Raw genomic sequence first — 25,866 nt, forward strand, 5'->3', positions numbered from 1 at the left:
TTGGCCAACGAAATGGTTGTCGACCCGCGCGAGAGTGCGCGCAAAACCAAAATGACCTGAAGTGATGCCGTCATGTATCGCATGTAGGACAGCATTGCGAAGAGAAGTCATGACAATAAGCAGAAGACGGGCACCATCAGTTGAGTTGTTCTTTTTGAGGAGTAGACCATCTTGAATAACAAAAGGTGTAGATGCTGAATTGCACGCCTTATCAAACAACGGAGTAAGTTCAAGGCCTTGACATTGCTCTTGCCGGAACTTTAAGTGATCTGGTAATGTTTTGCTCACAGCCGCCAGACAGTCGTCCAGATCATCTTCACCGACTGCCATGCATGTAAGAGGAAATCGGGACAAACAGTCAGCGTCGGCGTGGCGGCGACCACTCTTATGGGACACCGAAAAGTCATATTCCTGTAGACGTAATGCCCAGCGAGCTAATCGACCGGAATGGTCGCGCAGGCCATCAAGCCAACACAGGGAGTGATGGTCGGTAATTACGTTGGAGTGACGGCCGCACAAATATGGGCGGAACTTGGTAACAGCGAAGATGACGGCGAGACATTCCATTTCTGTCACTGCGTAGTTGCGTTCTGCTTTCGTTAAAGTGCGGCTTGCGTATGCGATGACATGCTGGGCGCCGTTCTGGAGCTGGATGGGAACCGCACCTACGCCCACGCCGCTCGCATCGGTGTGAATCTGGGTGATAGCAGCCGGATCGAAATGGCTTAAAACAGGACCAGATGTGAGCAGAAACTTCAGCGGTCGGAACGATGACTCGCAATCGAAGGACCAAATAAATGGAGAGTCTTTTTCCAGGAGGGAGGTGAGTGGATGGGCAATTTGGGCGAATCCTTGAATAAAACGGCGGAAATATGGACATAGCCACAGAAAGCTTCTCAAATGTGTTATGTTTTGAGGCTTTGCAAAGTCTCGCACAGCAGCAATCGTTTGGGGGTCGGGTCGAATACCTTCCTGATCCACTAAAAAACGAAGTACCAAGGTCTGCCGTTCACCGAAGTGACACCCTTTAGAGTTAAAAATTTGTCCGGCGTTTCGGATACAGTCCAGCACAAGACTAAGTCGCTAATTATGACCCCAAAATGTCCTTCCATAGATGATGATGCCATCTATGTAGCACATGCATACCTCCCATTTTAAACCACGCAGAATTGTGTCCATAAATTGTGCGAATGTCGCTGGTGCATTGGACAGTTTAAAGGGAATCACGTTAACTTCATAAAGTCCGTCAGATGTCACTAAGGCTGTCTTTTCTCGGTCCGACGAATGCATTGGGATCTGCCAATAGGCAGACTGAAGATCTACTGACGAGAAATAAGACTCGGATATAAGACAGTCTAAGGCATCGTCGCAACGTGGAAGAGGATAAACGTCCTTTTTTGTAACTGCGTTAATAGACAATAGTTTCCACAAAATCTCCACGAGTTGTATTTCGTCTTCATCAAGATCATAGGGGCTGCCCAAGGACTGGAGGATTCCCCTATAACACCTTTCTTCAACATGTCCTGGACGTGATCGTTAATTGTTCAGCGCTCGACTGGTGATATTCGGTAGGGCTTTTGTCTGATAGGGATCGCATCACCAGTGTTGATCTTCTGTGACATACGGGAATGTGGCGGAACAGAAAAATCGGCTTCTTGAGCAAAGTTAAATACAGAGGCGTAAGGTGCCAGAACTTCACATAACTCTTGCTGGTCGGATGACGAAAGCGATTTGCTTATAATCCGGGTTATATTCGCGCCGTAATCAGGATCCATACGATGGTGTGGATGAGGAGACACAGACCCAATAGAAAGGACCTCGTAGCCGTCAAATGTAACCAACCTGAGGCCGGATGGCAAACAAACGGATTCTGATGAAAGGTTTACAGTCCACAAGAGGGCACAATCATCTACGACGTCGACGACAGCACGGGCCACTACTAAATTTTTCTTCATGGCATTGTTCATGTCAGCTTCAACAAACACAGAGTGGATGCCTGCTCGCTCGACAGAGCTGTGAACCGGCACAAACATTGCTGCCATAGAAGGTAACACTACATCATTGAAAACATAAAATGTGCCGTCACTAGATCTAGGTGTCTCCTCTACAAAAACAGACAGAATATTGCGGCGCAAAGAAATGTCACTGGTTGCGCAATCGACTATTGCTGCACAACCGCACAGAAAATCGATTCCGAGAATAACATCATGTGTGCCTCTTGCTCAAACTACAAATTAAACTCGAAACGTTTCCCTAGCAATGACCACTTACAGGCAGCAGAGACCCACTGGACGAAAATGTTCTCCCCCAACACCGTGAAAGCGGCACTTCGGTCCCAAGCGAACATTATTGTCGGTCCAAGAGGATTTTTAAACCTGAGACTCATCACGGAAATTGTGGCACCAGTATCCACTAAAGCTAACGTGTTTACACCATTTACAGTGACGTGCACTTTGTTCTTCAACATCACAGTAGGCAGAGCAATTAGTGTAGATGACCGTTTCGCGACCTCACCTCCATCGGCCGCTCCTGCTAGTTTCCCGATGGTGGCGTAGGCGAGCGTCGCCGTAGGGACGTGGACCGTACTCGATGCGGAGGATGTGTGTGTGTGGGGGGGGGGGGGGGAGGCTGCGATCAGAAGCGGGAGAGTCTCTGCGAAAGATGCCCGGACGAGGCTGTAGTGGACAAGGTTGACGCCACTCAATGTTGTCGTGGTCACAGAAACCTGCCCAAAGGCGGGTCCAAGAACGTGGGGCCTACTGTCGCCGGCGTTGATAAAACCGTGCTATGTACCCGCGGCGGCTGCAGTTGTAAAAAACGGGCGGCTCACGAAAAGCGTAGGCGCTGTATCCGGAGGAGTTTGACGATGGTTGAGAGACGATGGGAGCTGCATGACGCACGTTTGAGTGTGGAGGAAAGCGGCTGGTCAGAGGGGGACAGGCGCGTTCATTGCCATAGGAGTAGCGCGGAAGTTCTCGCTGACACGCACACGAGGCTGCATGTTGAGCCTGCTGTGGCTGAACTGGGCATTCCGAGTACACAGGGCGCGTCGGCGCTTTCCAGGTGCTTGGCCAGCTCTTAACTCACTACTCTGCGAAGCAGAGAGGCGAGATCATCATGGACAATGTAGTCAACCCTGGCAACTGTTGGGACGTTAGAGAGGCGTCCAAATTTGGGTACAATACGCCGCATTTTTAAAGCTTCAAATGTACGGCAGTACTGAATAACGTCCGAAGTACTGGCTAGGGTTTTTTTGTGATCAGGAAATTATAAACATCTACGGCGAATCCTTTTAAGAGATGAACAACCTTCTCTTCTTCTGGCATTCGTCTATTACAATGCGGCAGAGCTTCAGGCCTTCCTCTATGTATGTCGTGCAAATCTCTCCAGGCAACTGTGCTCTTTGGGAAAGGTTTGCTCAGCTTTGCGTCTTTTTAATGTGGAGTCTCCAAAACAGTTTGTTATCTCTTCACAAACCTGTCCCAGGTAGAAAGGTTGTCTTCATGGTTGTTTTGGTCTCGAACTACAGCAGCGCCGTACCGGTCAGTAAGAATACCACGTTCGCGAGTTGCATGGCCGAGTCCCAGCGACTGTATTTGTTGACACGTTTGTAGTGCGCAGCCAGTCCTTGACATCATCGGCCAGACCAGAAAATGTTCTGGGCTCCCGCTGATGCGGCCGTGAGCTTGACGATGCTTGGTGCTCCTGGCCCGAATTAGAAGCAGCTCCAGTTGAGCGGGAAGTGTGACCTTCTCTGTAATGGTCATGGCTTGCCATGGCTGTGAGGTCAGGAGGAAGCCCGGCCATGCGCCATCTTCGTCAATGATGTTTGAAATGTTCCAGAACTATCCAGCACGCTCCACCAAGCTGTTACGGGGAAATGAGTTTATTATTTACAAAGGATATGGGGAAACCTACGCACAGTAAGCCTAAAACACAGTCTCAGTAAAGCTTGTCCCCGAACGAGTGTACGCGTAACCACTTCCACTTCGTCCACTTCTTTCAGATGCGCAACACCGCGCGGTGCAGCGTAATTGACGTAACAATATTATATTGAATTCCGTGCTTTTATAACCATAATAAGTAAGCATTCATGTTCCGAATGACATGTGCTATCACACACATAAACATGCATGAAAGAGGAAGATTTAGCTTGCAAACACTACATACTATTTGCGTTCACATAATGTTCGTAACCTCCACTTTCTGATGTTTTCTGACGGGGATTTTTATTGTAGTGTATAATTCAATATTGCAGAGATCGTCGCTAAGGTCGGTAAATATAGTTCCACAAACCGCGCAAACAATACAGTGACGTACGTTGAGACATACATACAGCCGCTTCTACTTGGTAAAATACCGCAGGAGCACAACTTCTTATTTGTAGCAGAATTGTTTTAATCTTTGGCTTAAAATATCTTGTTCTCAGGCTTACCTAACGTTAAAAAAAACGCAGTTTTGTCTACTTCAACCCACTTCTGCTGCTTGTATTGCTTTCAAGAAAATCATAACGCTTCAGGTGCAAGTTCAACTTGCATTCATTCCGTAAAGTGTCTAGAAGCGTCCAAATTGCTTTGCTCTTTTTGCGCAGGATATCTTTACGGCTGTCGTGTCCCATGAATCTTATGAACTTTCCATTCGACCAGCAGGAGTGTCCCATGACCATAGTAAGCTGTAAGTATAAAAGTGTCATCTTTGCTTCCATGCTTGACCGGAGAAGTGGAAACCTTGTATCAGCATCGCTTACAGAAGGAGCGAGCGATGTTTGCCAACGTAGCGTTTTCTTCTTACTTTCAAGAAGAATAAACCCAGCAGGCTTTCACGTCACAGGGAATAAGCTTATTTGCGCACCACTGTTTCCCCATTTAGCTGATATTTCTTATGACTGGAAACGACAGCAGTTTCTGGCAGCTTCCATTTTTCAATTACTAAGACTTAATCATTTTGAGCACTATTGCTGGAAAGCTTAAAATCTGAATCGCGTGTCGGGCGTGTGAACAGAAAGCCGCAACGCACTAAGAAATCGAATTGCGAACCTCCCACAAGGAGAATGGTAGGTTGAAACCTGAAAACGCTGGAGACCACACAATATCCATTGCTAAAAAGACGAGGCAGAAGGGAAGAGGTTCTCATTTAGTCCACACTTTAGGCATTTAGGCACTTATCTAAAAGAAAGAAAATACGGCAGCAGTGCCCCTTCCCGCGGTTCCAGGAACAACTGATCAACGTAAGCGGAAATGCTCAGCAAGCCGCGACTATGTCTTCTTTACACGCTAATATTCTTCTCGCAACTTCAGCTGCCGTGGAGAAACCAACTCAGGATCTAGTGTCTCATTATAAATCTTAAAACACAGCCTTAACAACAAGAAAGGCAATCCGTGTGGCTGCTCGCAGGAGTTTGTATTGGCCACGGTCGAAGCCCGGCAGTCGCGTATTGTCTCTGCTTCACGGACATTATGGAATGAAATGTGATTCGACTGGGTTTCGTGACTCGGAATGGCGTTCGGAACGGACCGACTGCAGTTATAGAATTGTGCAGAACTGTGCTACATGAGAGTTTTATATATAGTTGGAAACATTAACGTTCTATAGTTGCATTGCAATAGCGCTGTTTTTCCCCAAAGTCACGGCGGCGACAGTAGTCCAGAAAGGACACCCGCGAGAGGAGCCGCGCTGGTATCGAAAATGTCAGCGCTTTTCTCTAACTTGTCCTGATTATAAACAAGCGAAACGAGTGACTGCCTGTCACATGGTCTAAGAAAACAGACAACATCCACTGACGCGAAACATATCATAGAAGAATTTTTTTTATATTTATAAATGTGAACTACTAACTAATCGTGTAGTAACTGACTTAAAAGTAGAAGAAAAACAATCGCGTGGCGCCGGTCAGATCCGAACTCAAGACCTCGGGAAACTGCTTCAGGGCGCGAAATTCACTATTATATAACTGCTAGTATAAAGATTCACTATCGGCTGCACTTGGCTTTGAAGCGGCTCCAAAGAAGCACAGCGCTCGAAATGACGAAACACCACTTTGAACATTGGTGGCGTGGGGCTTCTTGAGGACATTTTGTCTCGTCGCACTTCAAGTAACCGTTTGAGTGTCTGTAGCTATGCGAACAATCTTCTTTTGTTTGTTTGCTTTTTTTTTTTTGGCTTGGCCATTCGGTTCATGACTCGGTCTTCCCACTGAAGAGGGCACAGCCAGTGTATGTATTTTATAACGAAGTCCGTTATATTTCCTGCATTTATGTGTTGATTGCCTTTGAGATTCATTGATTCCTTTAATTTTGGTTTCATTTATAACGTACTACGGAGCAGACATGGTGCAAGCAGGAGAGGCACGTTACAAAGCAATCTACAAAAACTATGGCCTCGAAGAGAATTGCCACCGACAAACACACACCACAAGAATGAACAGTGCATACTTGCACAAGACTAAATGATATACAACCACGCATCAACGCGCTTCACCAGGGAATAAACAATACAAAAGTGAGCATCATATTAATTTAGAACGAGCTTCGGCCAATTATTTAGTCGCTGTTTGGGAAAAAAACATCGCCTGTAGGAGCAATGCGACAGTGCATTCCAGTTTGAGGTCGTGTTGCTAAAAAAAATTATAGACAATTGCTCACAAATACACACCTCTTCGCTGGCCAGGAATGAACGCACGACAAGTTCTTATTGTATATCGACAAAAAAAAAATAACCTTGTCGAGCGAGTAGGCTTAACAAGTCTGCGTATTGGAGTGTGCGGTATCGGCAATGATTCATTATGAATTCTTAAGCTTTAGCAAGTGCAAATTGCACTGCGAGTAGTTTGCATATGTGTGAACCAAAATCGCCTGTTGCTTACATCGTAGGGCACGCGTACAATGTACGGAAAGTGCCGATGTTGCCAGACTACCGAGCAGTATACATTACGCGGCTATAAACTCTCTTCATCGCACGAGAATAAAAAATAGCACGCAATTTCAGTTACTGCGGCCAGTTAGCGAATATTTTTCTTTGTAAGATGATATAATAAAGAGTGAGCTTCACATCATAGAAAGCAAGGACAAATACTCATAAACATTGGTCTTATAAGGTGCAAGTTACTGTGCTAACATTTGTGGCGAACTACGACGATTACATTGCTTTCTATTAAAGAGTTTCCGCGCTAGGTAGACGAGTAAGGGTACCGGCGGCATTTAATTAGCAAGTACTGCATGACCTATTTTGCAGACAAGCGAGAGAAAAATGTGAGCAGCAGATAAAGAAATCAACCACTACAAAGCCGAACAAGTTATTCAGCGCGGCTGCACACGGGGCGAACAATGGCAACCTTCTGTTGTTCGGCGGAAACTATGTTCGCACTTCACACGGAATCGAAAATACGGAATTTCTGCGCAGTGATCAGTCGGCTTGAATGTAATTTTGAACTGCATGCTGTCGAAAAACCTTGTGTAGCAGCGCAACTCCGTGTATAGGACTCGAGTGACATTCGGTTGGGGTCGAAACTTCCATCAGCAGATGAAATTTGGCAAGGCCAGTGAACTCGAGCAGCGCTCGTCACCGCTTGGAGAAGAGCCCTCAAAGCTCAGCGAACGAAGCCGCGAGCGACGGTATCCGAGTAGCGAGGGGCACCCCGGCAACTTAGTCCACAATCGGGCTTCCTCCATCACTGGCTGACGCGCCAGCACTGCTTATTGCTATCGCTGCAACATCGAAAATCACAATATCATGAATTACCCATTATCTGTCTCCATACTCGCTGGAAGACGCTTGCAACGCCCGTTGCAGGCGGGTCGAGGGCGAGTCACGTATTTCGGTTACGATCTGTCCATCCGCACCCGAAGGCAAACAGAGCACATGGACAGCATTCTCACGCCAATTCTTCCCCTCCTTAGAAAAACGTTAAAGGACGACGTATAATATTGCGAACATTTTATTTAGGCAAATAAGTATTTCAAAGTTCCAGTACATGCAAGCTTCGATCGAAGGTGAAGAGCAAATGCAAAAGTGTTATTTAGTACGACGATAGGGGCCAATAGGCCCAAATGACAGGCGGCCAAGTAGAACGTTCCAAACACACGAGGAATCTTCTACGATGGGGTACCGCCGGAGGCTCTGCTGTGCCACCACTGTTCGCTAGCCTTCGCTAGTGAGGATATTGGACTTGATTTGTTTCTTTTATTTTTAACCAACATTGTATCACAGTCTCTTTCGCTTGACAAATATACTGCGTAACTAGCAATACAGATCAACAGATGAATTTTTACGCTAAGCACACTCGATCAAACAACCCTAAATAAATCATATGCTCGCTTTGAAATTGTGTGAAGGGAAGGAGCACAGGCACCATAATCATTCATGAAGGCCTACGCTGCATATTTGTCAAATGTTTTCAGATAACAGCTGAGGTTCCGCTTCCCGTGACAAGCTTGCGTGAAATCCCGAGATTCGAGTTTAAAACGATTGCTAGAGATCTCGGCGCGCTTTGCATAGGGCCTCTGTTTCTCCGTTTCAAGAAGACTTTCACAGTTGTTTTGATGCCCGTAATATCATCTTAAGTGAAACACACAGGGTGGTGATATTTCACGAGGCGTTTAATATGTTTCCCCCAACCGTGGAACTTCCTCTTTTTATATTGTGAGTGAAAAATGCTCCTTGGCTGTGCACATCTTTCTGCTTGTTACATTATGTAATATATCACCATCGAGCGGTGATTATGTGGGAACCATAGATAGCTTGCATCACATTTCTATTCGGATATGGAACATATCCTCGCTTAAAAGTGCCGCAGTTCTAAACTGTGATATTCATACAGGCTTACTGCTTGGTGCTGTATTAAACTAGTTAAACTTAGCGTGAATATTCTTTACGTGCTATAAGTATGATTGTGCCTGTCAAATGCGATGCCTCTTCGATAGTATTTATGGAAACTCTGGCAAAGTTTCTTCTGTGAGGCAGGATGTGAAATCATACGAATTAGATTAGCTTCATGATTGCATGGGGATATCGCTGTTCTTTTTAAAGCTCATTTGGAAAAAAAACCGAACCTAAGCTGCGTGTTTTGGATAACATGGCTGAGTTTACCTTAACAACAACAAAAGACTCACACTGTGTTTGAACATGTGCATTTTTAGATGGCCACACTACCGAGGATCTAGTTCTCCTGTGGAAAGAAGGCGATCCTGTTCAAGTGACGAAACATCTCCATTTGCCCCAATTCACTCTAGCCAAGTTTACAACTGACTACTGCACATCGAGAACAAACACCGGTCTGTATATTTTTATTTCATGATTCACTCCACCTGATACAAGCGATTTTCTGAATTTGACCTTCGTTTGCAATATTACAGTGCATTTTTTTTCTTTACAATCAACTGCCAGTCCCAGCAAGCTGCTGAGGTTTCTGCCGCTAATCATCTGCCATTGTGACCAGAGTGTCATTGTCACTTGACATGTTTTCAGAGATGCTAATGCTTCATATTCATCAAGTCATTTTTGCAGCTAGCTAAGAGTTGTGACCGGAGCTTTCGTGAACTTCGTTTTTAATTTTGCAGCAAGTGTGGGATTTTCTGCGATTCTGTTATCACAACGTTCATTTTGTAACTGGACTAACCTTCCGATTGCTAGCAATAGCATGCTTTTAGATTTGGTCCTAGGCAGTTAACTAAGACTGTATTAAAAATTCATCAAGTTGACTCTCGGTACAATTGTGAGGCAGCTGTTAATTATTATATGGCATTGGTATGCGCATGTTGACAGCCGTAGTTAGTGCACGCGATGTGTAGCAAAATCTTTCTTGATGTTTGTACTGCGCACCCACAGAGTAGTTGCCTTAAGCAACCAATAGGATGCGTTCTCAGGAATCGGTAACAGATGACGGCAAGCTTAAGAGGAACAGCAAATATATCCAATATTATGGTTCAGTCATAAGATATTGATACACAAAAATGAATATACAAAAGTAAAACTTCAGGGACCTAACAAAATTTGTTTAAGGGTCCAAACAAACAATCATCTCTTTTTGATAGCCTAACATATATATTAACCAAATTACATAAAAGCAGTTAGAATTAACGACAATGGTGGCATCAAATAAAGACAACTGTTCAAACACTACGAACAACGTTCACGAACACAACAAAATACAAACTAGCGCGAGTTAAGGTATGTTGTTTTTTTTTTGAAAATCACGAAGTGTAGGTAAACAATGGAAATTATAAACAAGACTATTCCATGGATTAGTTCCATAAGTTAGTGTGGGAGGATTGTGCATTTAGTAGGTGCTGTGCGCACGTCGCCTTCTACATCTCATGAATTTTCGGATGAATTGCTTTTGTTCCTTGCTTCTCATGGAAATGAGCACCCCAGACTATGAATGGCTGGCGACTTCAATTTGTCTCATATTAATCCGAGTGGGTCAGAGAAATAACTCAAGTTACCGACATTCTAGTAGAAATTAAGAAGAAGAAATGGACATGGGCAGGACATGTAGTGCGAAGAGAGGATAACCGATGGTCGCTGAGTATAACAAACTGGATTCCAAGGGAAGGAAAGCGTAGCAGGGGGCGGCAGAAAGTTAGCTGGGCGGAAGAGATTAAGAAGTTCGCAGGGGTCAAGTGGATGCAGCTAGCACAGAACCGGGTTAAGTGGAGAAATATGGGAGAGGCCTTCGCCCTGCAGTGGGTATAATCAGGCTGCTGCTGCTGCTGATGATGATGAATCCGTAAACATTGTCAACAGGTAATGTAGAAATAACCAGTGAGAATAAAATGATGGAAAATATGTTTACTCATAACCTTAGCAAATAGTAAAGGATTTTACAAGGGTTATATCAAGGTACCAGTCATTGTTGGACTTCGTTTTCTTATCCAGTAAAGTCGTAGATCACATTGTATATGTCAAGCGGCGTTTATCTGACCGCGAGATGATCTGTTTGAATGTGCCGTTGAACGCACAAGTCCGTAAAAAGTCGAATGTTTGAACAGTGTCAAATATTACAGCCGGGCAGACGACACGTCCATCTTAGACGTCTTAGAAGCAAAGTTCAATCAGTTTGCAAAAGCATCACACCTTGAAAGAGACGAGGAATTGTGGCAACGTTTTAAGGGCACACTAAGATATTGCATTGATAAATTTGTTCCTACTCGCTCAAAAAAAAATCGAAGCAGCTCAATCCTTGGATCCCTAGAGAGATCATTTAGTTAAAGCGTAAGCTAAAAAGGGTACGAAGGAAAACAATAGGGCAGTCGAAATTTAAAACACCAAAAACAAGCTCAAAACAGCGGCACTTGATGCGAAAAAAAACGTTCTTCATTACAGCACTGGCTAACTTCCTGAAAAGCTAACTGCAAAAGTTCTGCCGATATTTTTCAGCGAAGAACAGCGCAATCAAACAAGTAATGAATGGAGACGATGAGGGGAATGATATAAATGATATTGCAAATCTGTTTAAGGATTTAAGGCAGGGATAAGAATGAGATTGAGAGTAATAATACTACAATTTACACGTTGCCATACTCGATGCACGACATTCGCATCAATAGGAAGGACATTTGTCAGCAGCTGCTGTCCCTGGACCCGAAGAAATAATGCGACCCCGATGAAATACCGACGGAATTCTTTAAACGGTATGCTGAGTGGTTGTCCTATTACTTGCAAATTTTATTCGAAAAGTCATTGCGGGATCGTTCTTTACCCAATGACTGGCGCATAGCAATAGTAGTTCCGGTTTTTATTGGAGGTAATCGACTTCTTGTAAAGAACTATAGACCGGTTTCACTCACTTCCGTATGTTGTAAGGTGTTTGAGCGCACATAATAGCTAAACACATCATTCATTTTTTAGAACTAAACCACCTATTGTGTCCATTACAGCATGGTTTTCGGACCAGCATTTCGACAGTGACGCAGTTGATTGAAACAGACAACAATTTCTGCAAGGTTATAGACGAACGTCACCAGCTGCGCAGATTAGGAATCGGTGAAAATATAGTACCTACCATGAATTCAGGCTTATCTTATGAAGTTGTAAAAATACAAAGCACAGTAAGCGTAAGTTCTGTCGGGGATGCCACAGGGATTCATTTTAGGTACGCTTTGTTTTTGTAATATATAAATGACATGTCTGTTATTATTGAATCGCTTGTCAAAATGAAACTTTTTACAGATGACTGTTTAATTTACTCTCATGTGTCTTCAGTCGTTAAACTCGTGGTGCCTGAACTGGGGCATAGACATAAATGACCAAATATCTACTAACATGCTTGTAACGAGGAAGTAGAATATTATGCATTTTCAATATAACATCAATTAAAACTCTTTAGATGAAGTAAAGTGTTTCAGATACTTCGGAGTGACACTAACACATACTCGTAATCTTGTTTGGGGCACACATGTTGAAAATATCTAGTTAAAAGCCTACCAGCAGCTTTCTTTCCTGATGAGGAAGCTGCTGAATGCGACTAGATAAGTTAAATTTATTGCGTACGAGACGTTCGTGCGGCCAATCATAGAGTACGCAAGTGCAGTGTGGAGTAAACATCAAAAGTGTTTGAAAATAAAACTGGAAAGATATCAAAGGATTTCGGCGCGTTTTATATGTTCCAAATACCGCCGCACTCACTTAGTGAGAGAAATGCAAAAACAGTATCCGTTAGAATCACTAGCAAAGAGAACAAAGTAGAAATTGAAACTTTTTTTTTCTCACAATGAATGATAAAGTAAAACATGAAAAATGGCTTAGCTGTGCTGTGGCTGGATATACGTATCGAAAAGCAGTGACTACCTCAGGATCAGAAGTGGTTAATTTCTCCAGCCTTCTGCGCCATTCGCCAGCAGCTAAATTCTCCTTAGTTTCCATATCTAGCGCGTCTAATTTCACCGGTTTTATTATTCGTTTATAGGAAAGGAAAGGCGCCGCATCTGTCGCTCAGATGAATGGATGGAATATAAAAGCGTCCTGTTTGAAGCGGGGTGGTAGCAATAGCTATCATGCTCGTTTTTCTCCCTATATCTTACTTATTTATTTAGAATGGTTAACTAAACCATCATTCTATTTATTAAATTTTGTTCCTACATTACTAACATTATGTCACTTCTCTGGTTTTTTAAGCCACCAATCTTCCAGTCGTTTTTTGCTAGTTTCCACCGCCGGTTTATTCACCCGGCCACTGGTATCTCTAAACCCTAGAGCTTCAGGAACAGAACTCGTGGAAGGCAAAAAGCGCCGCCCGGCGGCGTTGGAGCGCCCTCGTTCCCGCTTGGTCCTCATAGCACACGGTAGACGGGTGAAGTCACATCCTTGACGTCACCCTAATTGAGTGTCCTAACTGTTTTAGTCTTCGGTACTTTCACATTGCGCGCCAATCACAGTATCTGTCACTCGCGGAATGCCGCTATCATCCTCACGGTAGACAAGCGCATTTATGAAGAGCGTTTCACGAGCCGTGGCGTGGCAGAGCGGTAAAGCGCTCGGCAGGGGATCGAAGGAATGGAGGTTCGGTTCCCGGATAAACTATTTTTTTGTTTAATGAGGAGGAATTGCACACCTCTTAAGCGTTGCTAGGCAACGCCGCCAGAGCTTGGCGACGTGGCCGCACAGCTGACCTTGGCTTTGACGTCACTCGGTCGCGGCATACGGCATACGCGAAGCTCAGCTCCGACCCTCGTAGTGAAACGTTTCACTTCAAAGCTAATACACAACACTATGTTGCAAGTGCTCTGAAGCGTTGCCCACGAAAATATCGCAGTAAGGTATTGCAACCTATTATTAGACGTACTGATGTGTATCGCTACTCCTTTTTTTCCCGATGAAGCAGAAATCTGGAACCACCTGCTACGCGAAGTTCTGTACCAAACAGAAGCAGCAAAATTGGAGATAGGTGTTAACGCATTCCTGGGAATTGCTGTGCAAAATTGGAGATAGGTGTTAACGCATTCCTGGGAATTGCTGTGCAAATCTGTAATTCAGTTTTATAGAGTGTACTTTAGCGAAGAGAATTGAACTTGTATTTGCATACGTTTCCCTTCCTGTAATGACTCTGATTTAAAGGGTTAACAGTATTAATAAAAATAAACAAATAAAAACACAGGAAGTGATAGACGCCGCGCGTTTTTCTCTACTTTGAGTGCCAGTTCATGAAAAGCAGCAGGCTGCCACTACGGACTAGCTACAGCCGACTGAAGGTAACTGTACACGCCGCAGAATTACTTAGGCATGAATCTTATTGGCATGAAGTTTTATCACATGTGATCCAAAAGAGCGTGAAGATATCCAGAAAAGTGGAAAGTAGTGTAGAGCCGTAAATTGGACGTTATATATGGAATCGCCCCTTAGCGATACCTCCTTCTTGCCCCTTGCAAGATGGCGGACGCCGGCTTCGCACCGCCTCCACTCCAGTTCTATATAACCTCCTTGCAAATTAAAGACGAAAGAAAAAGAATAGGGAGAGAAAGAGGCGCGCGGCAACAGACGTTGTCCACCACCTAAGCGGTGGCGGGTGCAATGACGGCCTACAACAGATGAAATATTCGGTGGCAGGCTAGCCACAAGCGGCGTTGACCTACCAGTCCCAGCACCCTAGGTTTAAAAACAGCCATCCTTCACCACCTCCACTGCGGAACATACCTGTAGCCCCGCTGCGGTGGTGCAGTGGTTAAGCTGCCCGACTACTGTGTCGGAGTACCCGGGTTCGTTCCCGACCGCCGGCGGCTGCGTTTCGATTTTTTTTTTCGAAGAATTTGCCACAAGGCATAAGTTGAGAAAGGGGGAATGGGATGCAGGAGATAGAAAGTTAAAAGAAGGAGTGCAGTCCAGTTGTGCTTATGAATTCGAGAAGGTTAGCAGTATAGCGATTGTCCGTTGTCCATTTCTCATAATCACTATCGCGATTCCACCGCAGGCCCACCTTCATGATTATGCGTTGCCTGATGTGCGTTGTTGATGGACACGTCCACAACAAGTGGCGCACATCGCAGACGTCAGGTGGAGTGTCACAGTGAGGGCACTTGTCAGTCACTGGTAGGTCTTTTTCCCGCCATCGATGTCGAACAGATGGGGTCAGAGCCGCCCCTGCCCGGATCCGGCGCACTGTCACCTCCTCCTGCCGAGCAAGACTACGGGGGAGAGGGTGCGAACACGGAGGAATGAGAGCGCGTGTTCGGTGGCGCAGAACTTGCGAATCGGAAACGTGGGACAGGAACGGATCTGGGGGAAGAGGGGAAGGTGGTGGATCGTCTGATGTGTTTATATGCGTCATAGCATCTGCTTGTATGTTATGTGGATCGCGAGCATGGCCGCGAATCCAGTGTATGCGAATAGGACATGGGTACTTTGAACATAGCGAATGTATGGACTGTGTTATTTGGAATGTGCGTCGAACGGCCTTAAGCTGTTTAAGGGCAGTGAGAGAGTCTGTGTAAAGATGAACGGCATTTAATGTAGGAACTGGTGGGAGGGAATGTATAGCATTGTAAATTGCTTGGAGTTCCAGTGCCAGAGGGGTGCACGTATCCGCGGTATATGTCACGTGAGTGTTGAGATGCGGATGAGAGGGACTATACACGGCAGTAACTCCTCGCTCGGCAGTATGTGATGCATCGGTATATAATATGCACCCTTCAGGCAGATGTGCGGATGATACCGACGGGGAAGCAGTGGGCCGATTGTCCGTGAGCTGGCAGTACGACCATGGAGGTAGTGTCTTTAAATGATGTAGTTGTAAAGACTGTTTGCGAGCTCTGTTTGCCATCCGCTGATCAACGAGTTCAGTGAGCGTATTTAGATGGGCATACTCCTGAAGTACTGGTATGGGTGTTAGGCGGGGGAGGTACGTTATTGCACGCATAGCCTCACGATTGATGGCCTCAAGGGAGTCCCACTGTCTGCGGGTGAGACGTTGAAACTGTGCCTGGTATATTATACGTGGCTGGAGGACAGAGCGAACAAGCTGGCGGGCCGTGTGAGCACGCGCGCCGCCAGAGCGCATGGCTATGCGACGAATGAGACCTAAAGTAGCGTGAGCGGTCTTACGGATGGCTGTCAGCCACGGTGTGCCAGTCCCAGAGGAATGTAGAAGAAGACCAAGAATGCGAACGGTTTGTACCTGAGGAATTGGGGTATTATCTATCATAAAATTTATATTGGGAGCTTTCCGTAAGCCAGCTTTATTTCCAATTCGAATGAAACAGGATTTTGTATGCGAAAGAGTTAGGCCCAAAGGAGGGAGGCGAAATGTCAATACATCCAGCGCATGCTGGAGGGCCGCCTGATGGACAGACGTATCTGGGTGACAGCACCATAAGGTTATATCATCGGCATACGCAAGCACCCGTATAGAAGGTATGGCCTCTAGGGCTCGAATAAGTGGAATGAAGGCCACATTAAATAAAGTAGGGGCGAGAACGGAGCCCTGGGGCACTCCTCTGTTTGATGGGAAGTGACCAAAGGGCTTTCCATGGACACGCACACTGAATGTTCTATTTGTTAGAAAGGCGTGAATGGCGAGGAGAAACCTGTGAGGAAGACCAAGAGTTTGCAGGGAGGCAAGAATGGCTGAGTGAAGGATGTTATCATATGCCTTTGTTATATCTGTAGCGATCACAGTTCTAACAAGATGACTGTGCGGAGAGTGGTGAAGCACGTCAGCAGCCAAAGTAGCAAGACCGTCCTCCGTTCCTATTTGCGGGCGGAAGCCAATTTGGGATTCTGGATAAGAATCATGGGATTCCAACCACCACGACAAGCGAGTGGCGAGAATGTTTTCGTAAAGCTTGCAGATTGTTGGCGTCAGCGAAATTGGACGAAGGGCCGAGAGAGATACTGGAGGATGACCTGACTTCGGTATTGGAACAACAATAGAATGCTTCCACTCGTCCGGCATGACACCAGAATGCCACACGTCATTGAATGCATCAAGCAGGGCCTGCAAAGCAGTCCCTTCCAAGTTGCGGAATAAGGAGTTAGGTATGCCGTCGTGGCCGGGAGCAGAGTTAGATTTGAGGTGTTGAATGGAGGCCAGCAGCTATGCCATGGTTAGGTCAGAAGTAATCGCATCGGGGGGTTCGGTAACCGGTAAGCAAGGTGGAGAAGTTGAGGTGGAATCATAGTGGGGAAAAAACTGTCTGGCCGCCTGTTTTGCAAATGTGTCCTCATCTACATTCATAGCAAGGCGAATGCTCTCTGTGTAATCAGAAACTTGAGAAGAGCGCTCCATGGCGTGAAACACTCTCCAAAGTTGTCGATTACTCTGCTTGGAGGACAGGCGCTCACACCATGAAGCCCAACGTTGCCTTCCTAGACGCTTTTCATACCGCCTCGCACGCGCGGTAGCCCGGTGAAGAGCGGGGATAGCCGATGGGTCATCGGGGTTACGAGCAGCATAATGATCTGCCTGGCGACGCAGAGCCCAAAGATTCAGGAGGTGGATGTCCGGGTTTGGCTCGTCTTCATTTACAGTGGTGGTAATCGTGTGGGACGCAAGAACAGCAGAGAGAGTAGACAATGCTGATGATAGGGTGAAATCAGATAAGCGATTGTCTGCGCGTACAGAGTCCCAAGATGTTATTCGTACGCTACGGCGTATTTTACGTATCCGCGAAGGAGTGAGAGAGATAAAGATAGGACTGTGATCACTACCCCAGGTATCTGGTTCAACAGCCCAACGAGGGCTACCAGGGCCTAACCACCAAGTCAAATCAGGTGAATAAGGCTCACCTCGTGGACGGGTAGATGTATGCGGGTGGTTTAAAAGGTGAAAAGAATTATCTGAAAAGCTTCCCTGGATGTGTGCACCCCTGGGAGAATCCGATGGGTAACCCCACGAGGTGTGTGCGCCATTGAAGTCTCCACCGACTAGAATAGAGATACCCAAGTAGGTAGAACGCAGAAAACGAACCCATCCAAGATTAGGAGATGCGGAACCAGGACGGCCATAAAAGGAAACTAGTATAAGTGGCGTGCGTACAGGCTTAACTAGGAGTGCTACCACCTCTTGGCGTGTGTTACACCAGCGTGAAAGGTCGATCGGTGTGTGGGGAACTGAAGTGTGAATATAAATTGCAGATTTACCTGGGCTGTGGGAAGAGGTGGTGCAACGGCGATCAGGAATGGAAGGTGAATGGTAAGCGCAGAATCCTGAAAGGCGAGGAAGTGAGTTATGCTCTTGAAGTAAGAAGGCCCACGCCTTTAGCTTTTTGTCGCGAAGACGGATGTTCACTTCAGAGGCCTTATTCGCAAAGCCTCGACAATTCCACTGCACCACCAGAGACAGTGCATTATCCATTGCGAGGCCGAAGAGCGTTTCGATTTGTGCGAAACGAAGAGGCGTTCGTGTTTTGTGTGCTGTCAGAGCCCGTTAAAGGTCCCCAGGTGGTCGAAATTACCGCGCAGCCCTCCACTATGGCTCCTCTTTGTCTATTTCCGCTTTCACTCCCACCTTCCTCCCATCTCTTACGGCGCGGTTCAGTGTCCAACAGAACAAGTGTGACATAGTGTGCCTTTCCCTTCCTGTGAACCAGTAATTATTAAAGCGAAGGCCTTTACTGCATCAAACAAGCAGCGTCCGGCATCCTGTCCTACTATGTGAGAAACGTATCTTAGCTGTTGTCTCGCCGCTCCGTGGAGGTGCTGTGGTAAGACGCCCCACTACTGTGCCGGAGTACTTGGGGTCGATCCCGTATGAATGAATGAAAAACTTTATTTAGCCAAAGGGAATTCTCCCGGCGTGGTTGGGGTCCTCGGTCCAGGGCCCCAGTGGCTTTTGTTGTCTTGCCGTCTACTGTGCCGGAGTACCCGGGTTCGAACCCGCCCTCGGCGGCTGCGTTTCGATGGAGGCGAAACTAAGAGGCGTCCATGTGCTGTGCGATGTCAGAGCATGTTAAAGATCCCCAGGTGGTCGAAATTACTCTGTAGCCCTCCACTATGGCTCCTCATTCTCTCTTTCCCTTTTCACTCCCACCTTCCTCCCTTCTTACGGCGCGGTTGAGGTATCCACAGAAAACAAGTGAGACAGTTACCGCGCCTTTCCCTTCCTATAAATCAATCAATAAATCAATCAGTCTACGGTGCATTGGTAAGACGCCCGACTACTGTGCCGGAGTACTCGGGTTCGAACCCAACCTCGGCGGCTGCGTTTCGATGGAGGCGAAATGAAGAGGTGTCCGTGTACTGTGCGATGTCAGCGCATGTTAAAGATCCCCAGGTGGTCGAAATTACTCCGTAGCCCTCCACTACGGCTCCTCTTTCTCTCTTTCCACTTTCTCTCCCACCTTCCTCCCTTCCATTACGGCGCGGTTGAGGTGTTCATAGAAAACAAGTGAGACAGTTAGCGCGCCTTTCTCTTCCTATAAATCAATCAGTTCTACAGAACAAGTGACAGATAGCGCACCTTTCCTTTCCTGTCAACCAATAATTATTAAAGCGATAACCTTTAATGCCTCATCGTTGTCAGCAGGAGCTGTTGGCAGATGCTGTCTGCAGAAGGTGTCACACTTTCGAGAGCGCACCATAAAAATAAATAAACCAATCGATAAACCTTGACTCCACCGGGAATAAAACTTCCATTCCTTGGATCCCCGGCGAAGTGCTTTAACCAACTGCGCCACGCCGTTTTTTTTTTCTTTATTGTGTGGGTTTGTATCCAACATAACGTGAAACTGCGGTCAAAACATGAAAATACGCACAAGGCAATATATTATAAATGAATGAATATCATGATCAGCCAGCGTTAGACTGGCCTCGTCACATTAAAACTCCCGCCACATGCCACGGATCGTGAAATGCTCATTATTTTAACCCGAAAGCGTTACTTCGCTATATTCACAAATTTCTGTCCGCAGCAACTGCGAGTAATTGAGAAGTGGTAGAGGCTAATAAGAGGTGTAAATCGATAGAGGCTGACGTAATGTTGTGTCCGAAATAACAATTACGCCAATAAGATACTTTAGAGACAAAACACGCAAAATCGTGTCCGCAGCAGTTGCGATTCACTGAGAAGTCGTAGAGATTAATGAGGGGTGTCAATCAATAGAGGGCGACGTAATGTGTTCGAAAAAATAGTTAGACCAACAAGTTAATTAGTTAATTAATTAAGGCAGAAAATTAAACAGTAAAGACGAAAATGTTCTTATTAGCAAATGGCTAGGCGCCACATTTGAATGTGTCAATTACTAAAATATTAATTAAATCAGTCAATGAAGTTGACGTCAAGGATGTGACATCAGGCACTTCCTATGCCAAAAAAGGGCATAGGAAGGGAATGGCGCGCAATAATGTGGCGTCACACAACCGGAAGTAGAGCCGGAGAAGGAAACAGGAATGGATTGGAGCGCATCTTGCAAATTGTGTCTGCAGCAGTTGTGAGTGAGAAGTTGAGATGTTAATTAGTGGTGTCATTTTATAGAGTGTGATGTAATGTCATGTGCGGAAAAATAATTGGGCGGGAAGGGTAATTAGGTAATTATTTAAAGGCAGAGAATGACAACGTAAAGGAAAAAATGGTCTCATTATCTAATGTCTTGGCGCCACATTTGAATGTATAAAATACTAAAATATTTAAGGCATGTTGTTGTTGTTGTTACGAACTTTATTTTTCCATCGATGTAGGAGGCCCCCTACTCCCCGCCCCCGGCACGCAGGCCTATGGGACGGAGGCCGGGGCCTCCGCGACTAAAGACAGGCGAAGTGACAGTGTTTCTTCGCGGCTTCAGCCGCCAGGCGGACAGCTTGCTGCTGGTTGGCGGGGGACTCGCTCCGCAGTAGCAGTTCCCAGGCTTCTCTACTGTTTATGTTTTCCTTGGCGCCAGGGGAATCAAGGCATTGCCAGATTATGTGATCAAGAGTACCCCTTTCTCCGCAGGTTTCGCATCTATCGTCCGCCTTTTCCTCCACTTGCGTGTGGAAAAGCCAGACGGGACTTGGGAAATTCCCAGCTTGCAGGCGCCGCCAAGCGACGGCCTCCTTGTTAGTTAGCGTTCGGTCCGGTGGTGGCAGGGACCTTCTGCTAAGTCTGTAGTGTTCTAAAATTTCCTTATAAGTTTGCAGCCTCTCGTCCATCCCATCGCAATCAGGCGGCTCTACGGCTGCCCGGAAGTAGAGAGCTCGGGCTAGCTCGTGCGCCGCCTCGTTGCCGGGGACGGACTCGTGCGCGGGGGTCCAAATAATTCGAATCTTTCTTTCAAGTTTTCTTTTCTCTAAAATTTTGGCTGCCTCCGTCGAGACCCTCCCTTTTCCAAAGTTCCAGACAGCTGTTCTGCTGTCACTAATAACTATGCTGGCTTCCGTTCCAACGCAAGCGAGCGCTATTGCATCTTCTTCAGCCGTGTCTACATTTCGGCTTCTAACGGACGCGGCGGCGGCGGGCACGCCGCGGCCGTTGACGACCACAGCCACCGCCGCCCCCGACTTCCCGCTAGCCGCGTCCACGTAGGCGACCTCCCCCGGCTTCATTTTCCCCGCTTTCTTTGCGAGCGTCTCGGCCCTCTTTTGTCTCCTCTCCTTGTTGTACGTAGGGTGCATGTTTTTAGGTAGGGGGGGCACTATTATATATTCGCGACACTCTCGTGGAATGTCTACTTTGTGGCTTGTTCCTCTATCTGACTGCAGTCCCACCCAGCCGAGGATGGTTCTGCCCGTGGTGGTTCTGCTTAATCTTTCTAGTTGCGCCATGCGCACAGCCTCCGCTAGTTCCGTCCAATTGTTGTGCACCCCCATTTCGAGGAGGCGTTCAGTCGAGGTCGAGATGGGTAGTCCCAGAGCCCTCTTCGCGCATCGTCTGATGAGTGCGTCTATTCTCTGCCTATCGTCGGATCTAATGTTTAGGAATGGTGTGGCGTAACATATGCGGCTAGTGATGTAAGCCTGCATTAGTTTCAGGAGGCTTCGTTCCTTCGTTCCTTCGTCAATTAGGGTGACGTCAGGGATGTGACGTCCCGAAACCAGGAGTAGAGCCGAAAAAGGGCATAGGAAAGGATTGGCGCGCAATTTAAAAGTCGTGAAGACTAAAATGGGTAAAGAATAAATAAATAAATATGACGTCAAGGATGTGACATCACGCAACAGGAAGGAAAGCTGAAAAAGGGCATAGGGAAGAATTAGCGCGCACGTTGAAAGTACCAAAGACTAAAATGAATAAACAAGAAGTGAAATATTGTGACGTAGAGAATGTGACGCCACGCAACCGGAAGTAGAGCCGTAAAAGGGCATAGGAAAGTTCCCAAGACTAAAATGAATGAACGAGAAGTGAATTATTGTGAAGTAGAGGATGTGACATCACGCAACCGGAAGTAGAGCCAAAAAAGGGCATATGAACAAATTGGCGCACAATTTGAAAGTACCAAAGTCCAAAATGGGTAAACAAGAAGTCAATTAAGCAACTAGAAGCAACCAGAAGCAACCAACAGCAACATCCGTACTTTCGTATTACTCCAATGCAGATTATGCAGTGCTCTTTATTTTTCCACTTGTCTGCCGTGAGTGAGAAGTGGGATTCCGCGAGTGACCTTACCTTTCCTGTAAACGAATTATAGAATGCCGGCGAAATTTGATGCGTTCAATAGAATTCTAGTTGTGTTCGATAAGGGGTGTGCGATGAACCTTTCATGACTGGTCATGACGTCACCAGGCGATTAATGCATATACAAAGCTGGCCCCGCCGGGCGTCCTAACCAGCTGTCCGTGCGGCGCCTTTCATTTGCCGCTTCCTCGAACGCCGCACCAAAAGCAAACAGAACCAGGCCCAGATGTCTTCTTGGAGGCGTTAGTACAGCAGGCATCAGGGGAGCTTCAAATTGATTTGCAGGTGGTGCAGTGGTACGACGGCCGACTACTGTGCCGGAGTACCCGTGTTCGATCCCGACCTCGGCGGCTGCCTTTCGATGGAGGCGAAACGAAGAGGCGTCCGTGTGCTGTGCGATGTCAGCGCACGTTAAAGATCCCCAGGGGGTCGAAATTCGAAATTGTCCACAGTCCTCCACTACAGCTCCACTTTCACTCCCACCTTCCTCCCTTCACTTAAAGCGCGGCTCAGGTGTCCACAGAAACAAGTGTGATAGATACTGCGCCTTTCCCTTCTTGGGAACCAGTTGGAAAGAGGATGTACATCAACATCATCATCATCATCAGCCTGATTATGCCCACTGCAGGGCGAAGGCCTCTCCCATATTTCTCCACTTAACCCGGTTCTGTGCTAGCTGCATCCACTTGACTCCTGCGAACTTCTTAATCTCATCCGCCCACCTAACTTTCTGCCGCCCCCTGCTACGCTTTCCTTCCCTTGGAATCCAGTTTGTTACCCTCAGCGAGCATCGGTTATCCTCTCTTCGCAGTACATGTCCTGCCCATGTCCATTTCTTCTTCTTAATTTCTACTAGAATGTCGGTAACTTGAGTTATTTCTCTCACCCACTCTGCACGCTTTCTATCTCTTAATGTTACCCCTACCATTTTTCGTTTCATAGCCCTCTGGGTTGTCCTACTCTTAAGTAGAACTCTATTGGTTAGCCTCCACGTTTCAGCCCCATAGGTGAGTACAGGCAAGATGCAACTGTTGTATACTTTCCTCTTGAGCGATACCGGTAAGCTGCTAGTCATAATCTGCGAGTGCTTGCCAAATGCGCTCCATCCAAATCGTATTCTTCTTGTTATTTCCTTTTCGTGGTCCGGATCTGCGGTTACTACCTGTCCTAAGTAGACATATTCGCCTACTACTTCCAGTATTTCGCTACCTAATGTAAACTGCTGTTCCTTCCCGAGGCTGTTGAACATTACCTTAGTCTTAGTGCATATTAATTTTCAAGCCTACCTTTCTACTTTTCCTGTCTAGGTCATCAATCATTATTTGCAGTTCATCCCCCGAGTTGCTTAGCAAGGCAATGTCAGCAGCAAATCGCAGATTACTGAGGTATTCTCCATCTACCCTTATCCCTAACTGCTCCCATTCCAAGTCTCTGAATACTTCCTCTAAACAAGCTGTGAATAGTACTGGGGAGATTGTGTCCCCTTGCCTAACACCTTTCTTTATGGGAATTTTGTTACTTTCTTTCTGCAGAACTATGGTTGCTGTGCAGCCACTATATATATCTTCCAGCACATTCACGTACGGCTCGTCTATCTCTTGATTTCGCAATGCCTGCATCACCGCCGAGGTTTCAACTGAGTCAAATGCTTTTTCGTAATCAATGAATGCTATGTATAAGGGCTGGTTATATTCCGAGCATTTTTCTATCACCTGATTGATGGTATGGATATGATCGATAGTAGTGTACCGTTTCCGAAACCCTGCTTGATCCTTTGCTTGATTGCAGTCTAAGGTTGTCCTGATTCTATTAGCGATTACCTTAGTAAATACCTTATACGTAACAGACAGTAAGCTGATTGGTCTGTAATTTTTAAGGTCCTTAGAGTCCCCTTTCTTGTGAATGAGGATAATGTTTTGCATTCTTCCATGGTTCCGGTACAGTCGATGACACCAGGCACTGCGTATACAGGGTGGCCAGTTTTTCTAGCACGATATCCCCCCCGTCCTTCAGCAAATCTGTAGTTATCTGATCCTCTCCAGCTGATTTCCCCCTTTTCATAGTTTCTAGTGCTTTCTTGACCTCGTCCTTCGTCACTGGTGGAACGTCTGACTGTTTTTCCCTACCGCCAATCTCATTACGGTCCTGACTACTTTGGCTACTGTAGAGATCTGTATAGAACTCCTCGGCTACTTTGACTATCTTTTCCATATTAGTGATGACGTTGCCCGCCTTGTCTTTTATCGCATACATCTGGTTTTTGCCTATGCCCAATTTCTTCTTTACCGCTTTAAGGCTTCCCCCGTTCTTTACAGCATGCTCAATTTTCTCCATGTTATACTTCCTTATATCGGCCACCTTGCGCTTATTGATTAGCTTTAATATCTCGGCCAATTCGATCTGGTCTGTTGGATTGGAAGCTTTCATATTCTGCCGTTTCTTAATCGAATCTTTCGTCTCCTTAGACAGCTTGCCGGTATCCTCTCTAACTATCCTACCGCCTACTTCCTCCGCGCACTCAGTAATGATATCTCTGAAATTATTGTTCCTTCCCTCTAGGGTAATGTCGCCATCCTCAGTTAGAGCTGAAAACCTATTCTGTAGCGAGATCCTGAACTATTCTGCCCTCCCCCTCACCGCTAATTCGTTGATGGGTTTCTTTCTTACTAATCTGTTGCGTTCCTTCTTCAGATTTAGGCTAATTCGGGACCTCACCTTCCTGTGGTCACTGCATCGCACTTTCCCTATTACCTCTACATCTTGCATAATGGCGGGGTTGAACACATTATGAAGTCGATTTCATTTTTAGTCTCTCCGTTAGGACTTTTCCATGTCCATTTCCGGTTCTTCCGTTTGCTGAGTCATGATTCGTAAGTTATTGCGCTCTGCAAACTCAACTAGTAACTCCCCCCTGCTATTCCTAGAACCAATGCCATAGTCACCTACTGCCTTGTCTCCTGCCTGTTTTTTCCCTACCTTGGCATTGAAGTCGCCCATTAGTACAGTATACTGCGTCTTTACTTTTCGCATTGCCGATTCTACATCTTCATAGAAGCTTTCAACTGCCTGGTCATCATAACTACATGTAGGTGCATAGGCCTGTACAACCTTCAGTTTATACCGCTTATTAAGCCTAATTACGATGCCTGCAACCCTCTCTTTAATACTATAGAATTCATCTATATTACCCGCTATATACTTATTGACAAGGAAACCTACTCCTAGTTGTCGCCTCTCTGGTAATCCTCGATAACACAGTACATGCCCATCCTTCAGTACAGTATATGCCTCATTCGGCCTCCTAACCTCACTAAGCCCTATGACTTCCCATTTCATGCCCTCTAGTTCCTCTAACA

General features: G+C 46.2%; 1 protein-coding gene across 1 annotated transcript in view; it reads left to right on the forward strand.

Moving 5' to 3' along the window:
* LOC146186870 (glutamate-gated chloride channel-like) overlaps nt 1-25,866 on the forward strand; it is a 56,314-nt gene that overhangs the window by 20,347 nt on the left and 10,101 nt on the right. Inside the window, exons 5-6 of the mRNA XM_084607477.1 lie at nt 4,592-4,674; nt 9,135-9,269. Of these exons, the coding sequence (XP_084463603.1) occupies nt 4,592-4,674; nt 9,135-9,269 (218 nt within the window). The remainder of the gene's footprint in view (nt 1-4,591; nt 4,675-9,134; nt 9,270-25,866) is intronic.

The sequence above is a fragment of the Amblyomma maculatum genome, chromosome 6, assembly GCF_055883805.1.
Source record: "Amblyomma maculatum isolate TAMU_Amacu chromosome 6, ASM5588380v1, whole genome shotgun sequence".
NCBI lineage: Eukaryota > Metazoa > Arthropoda > Arachnida > Ixodida > Ixodidae > Amblyomma > Amblyomma maculatum.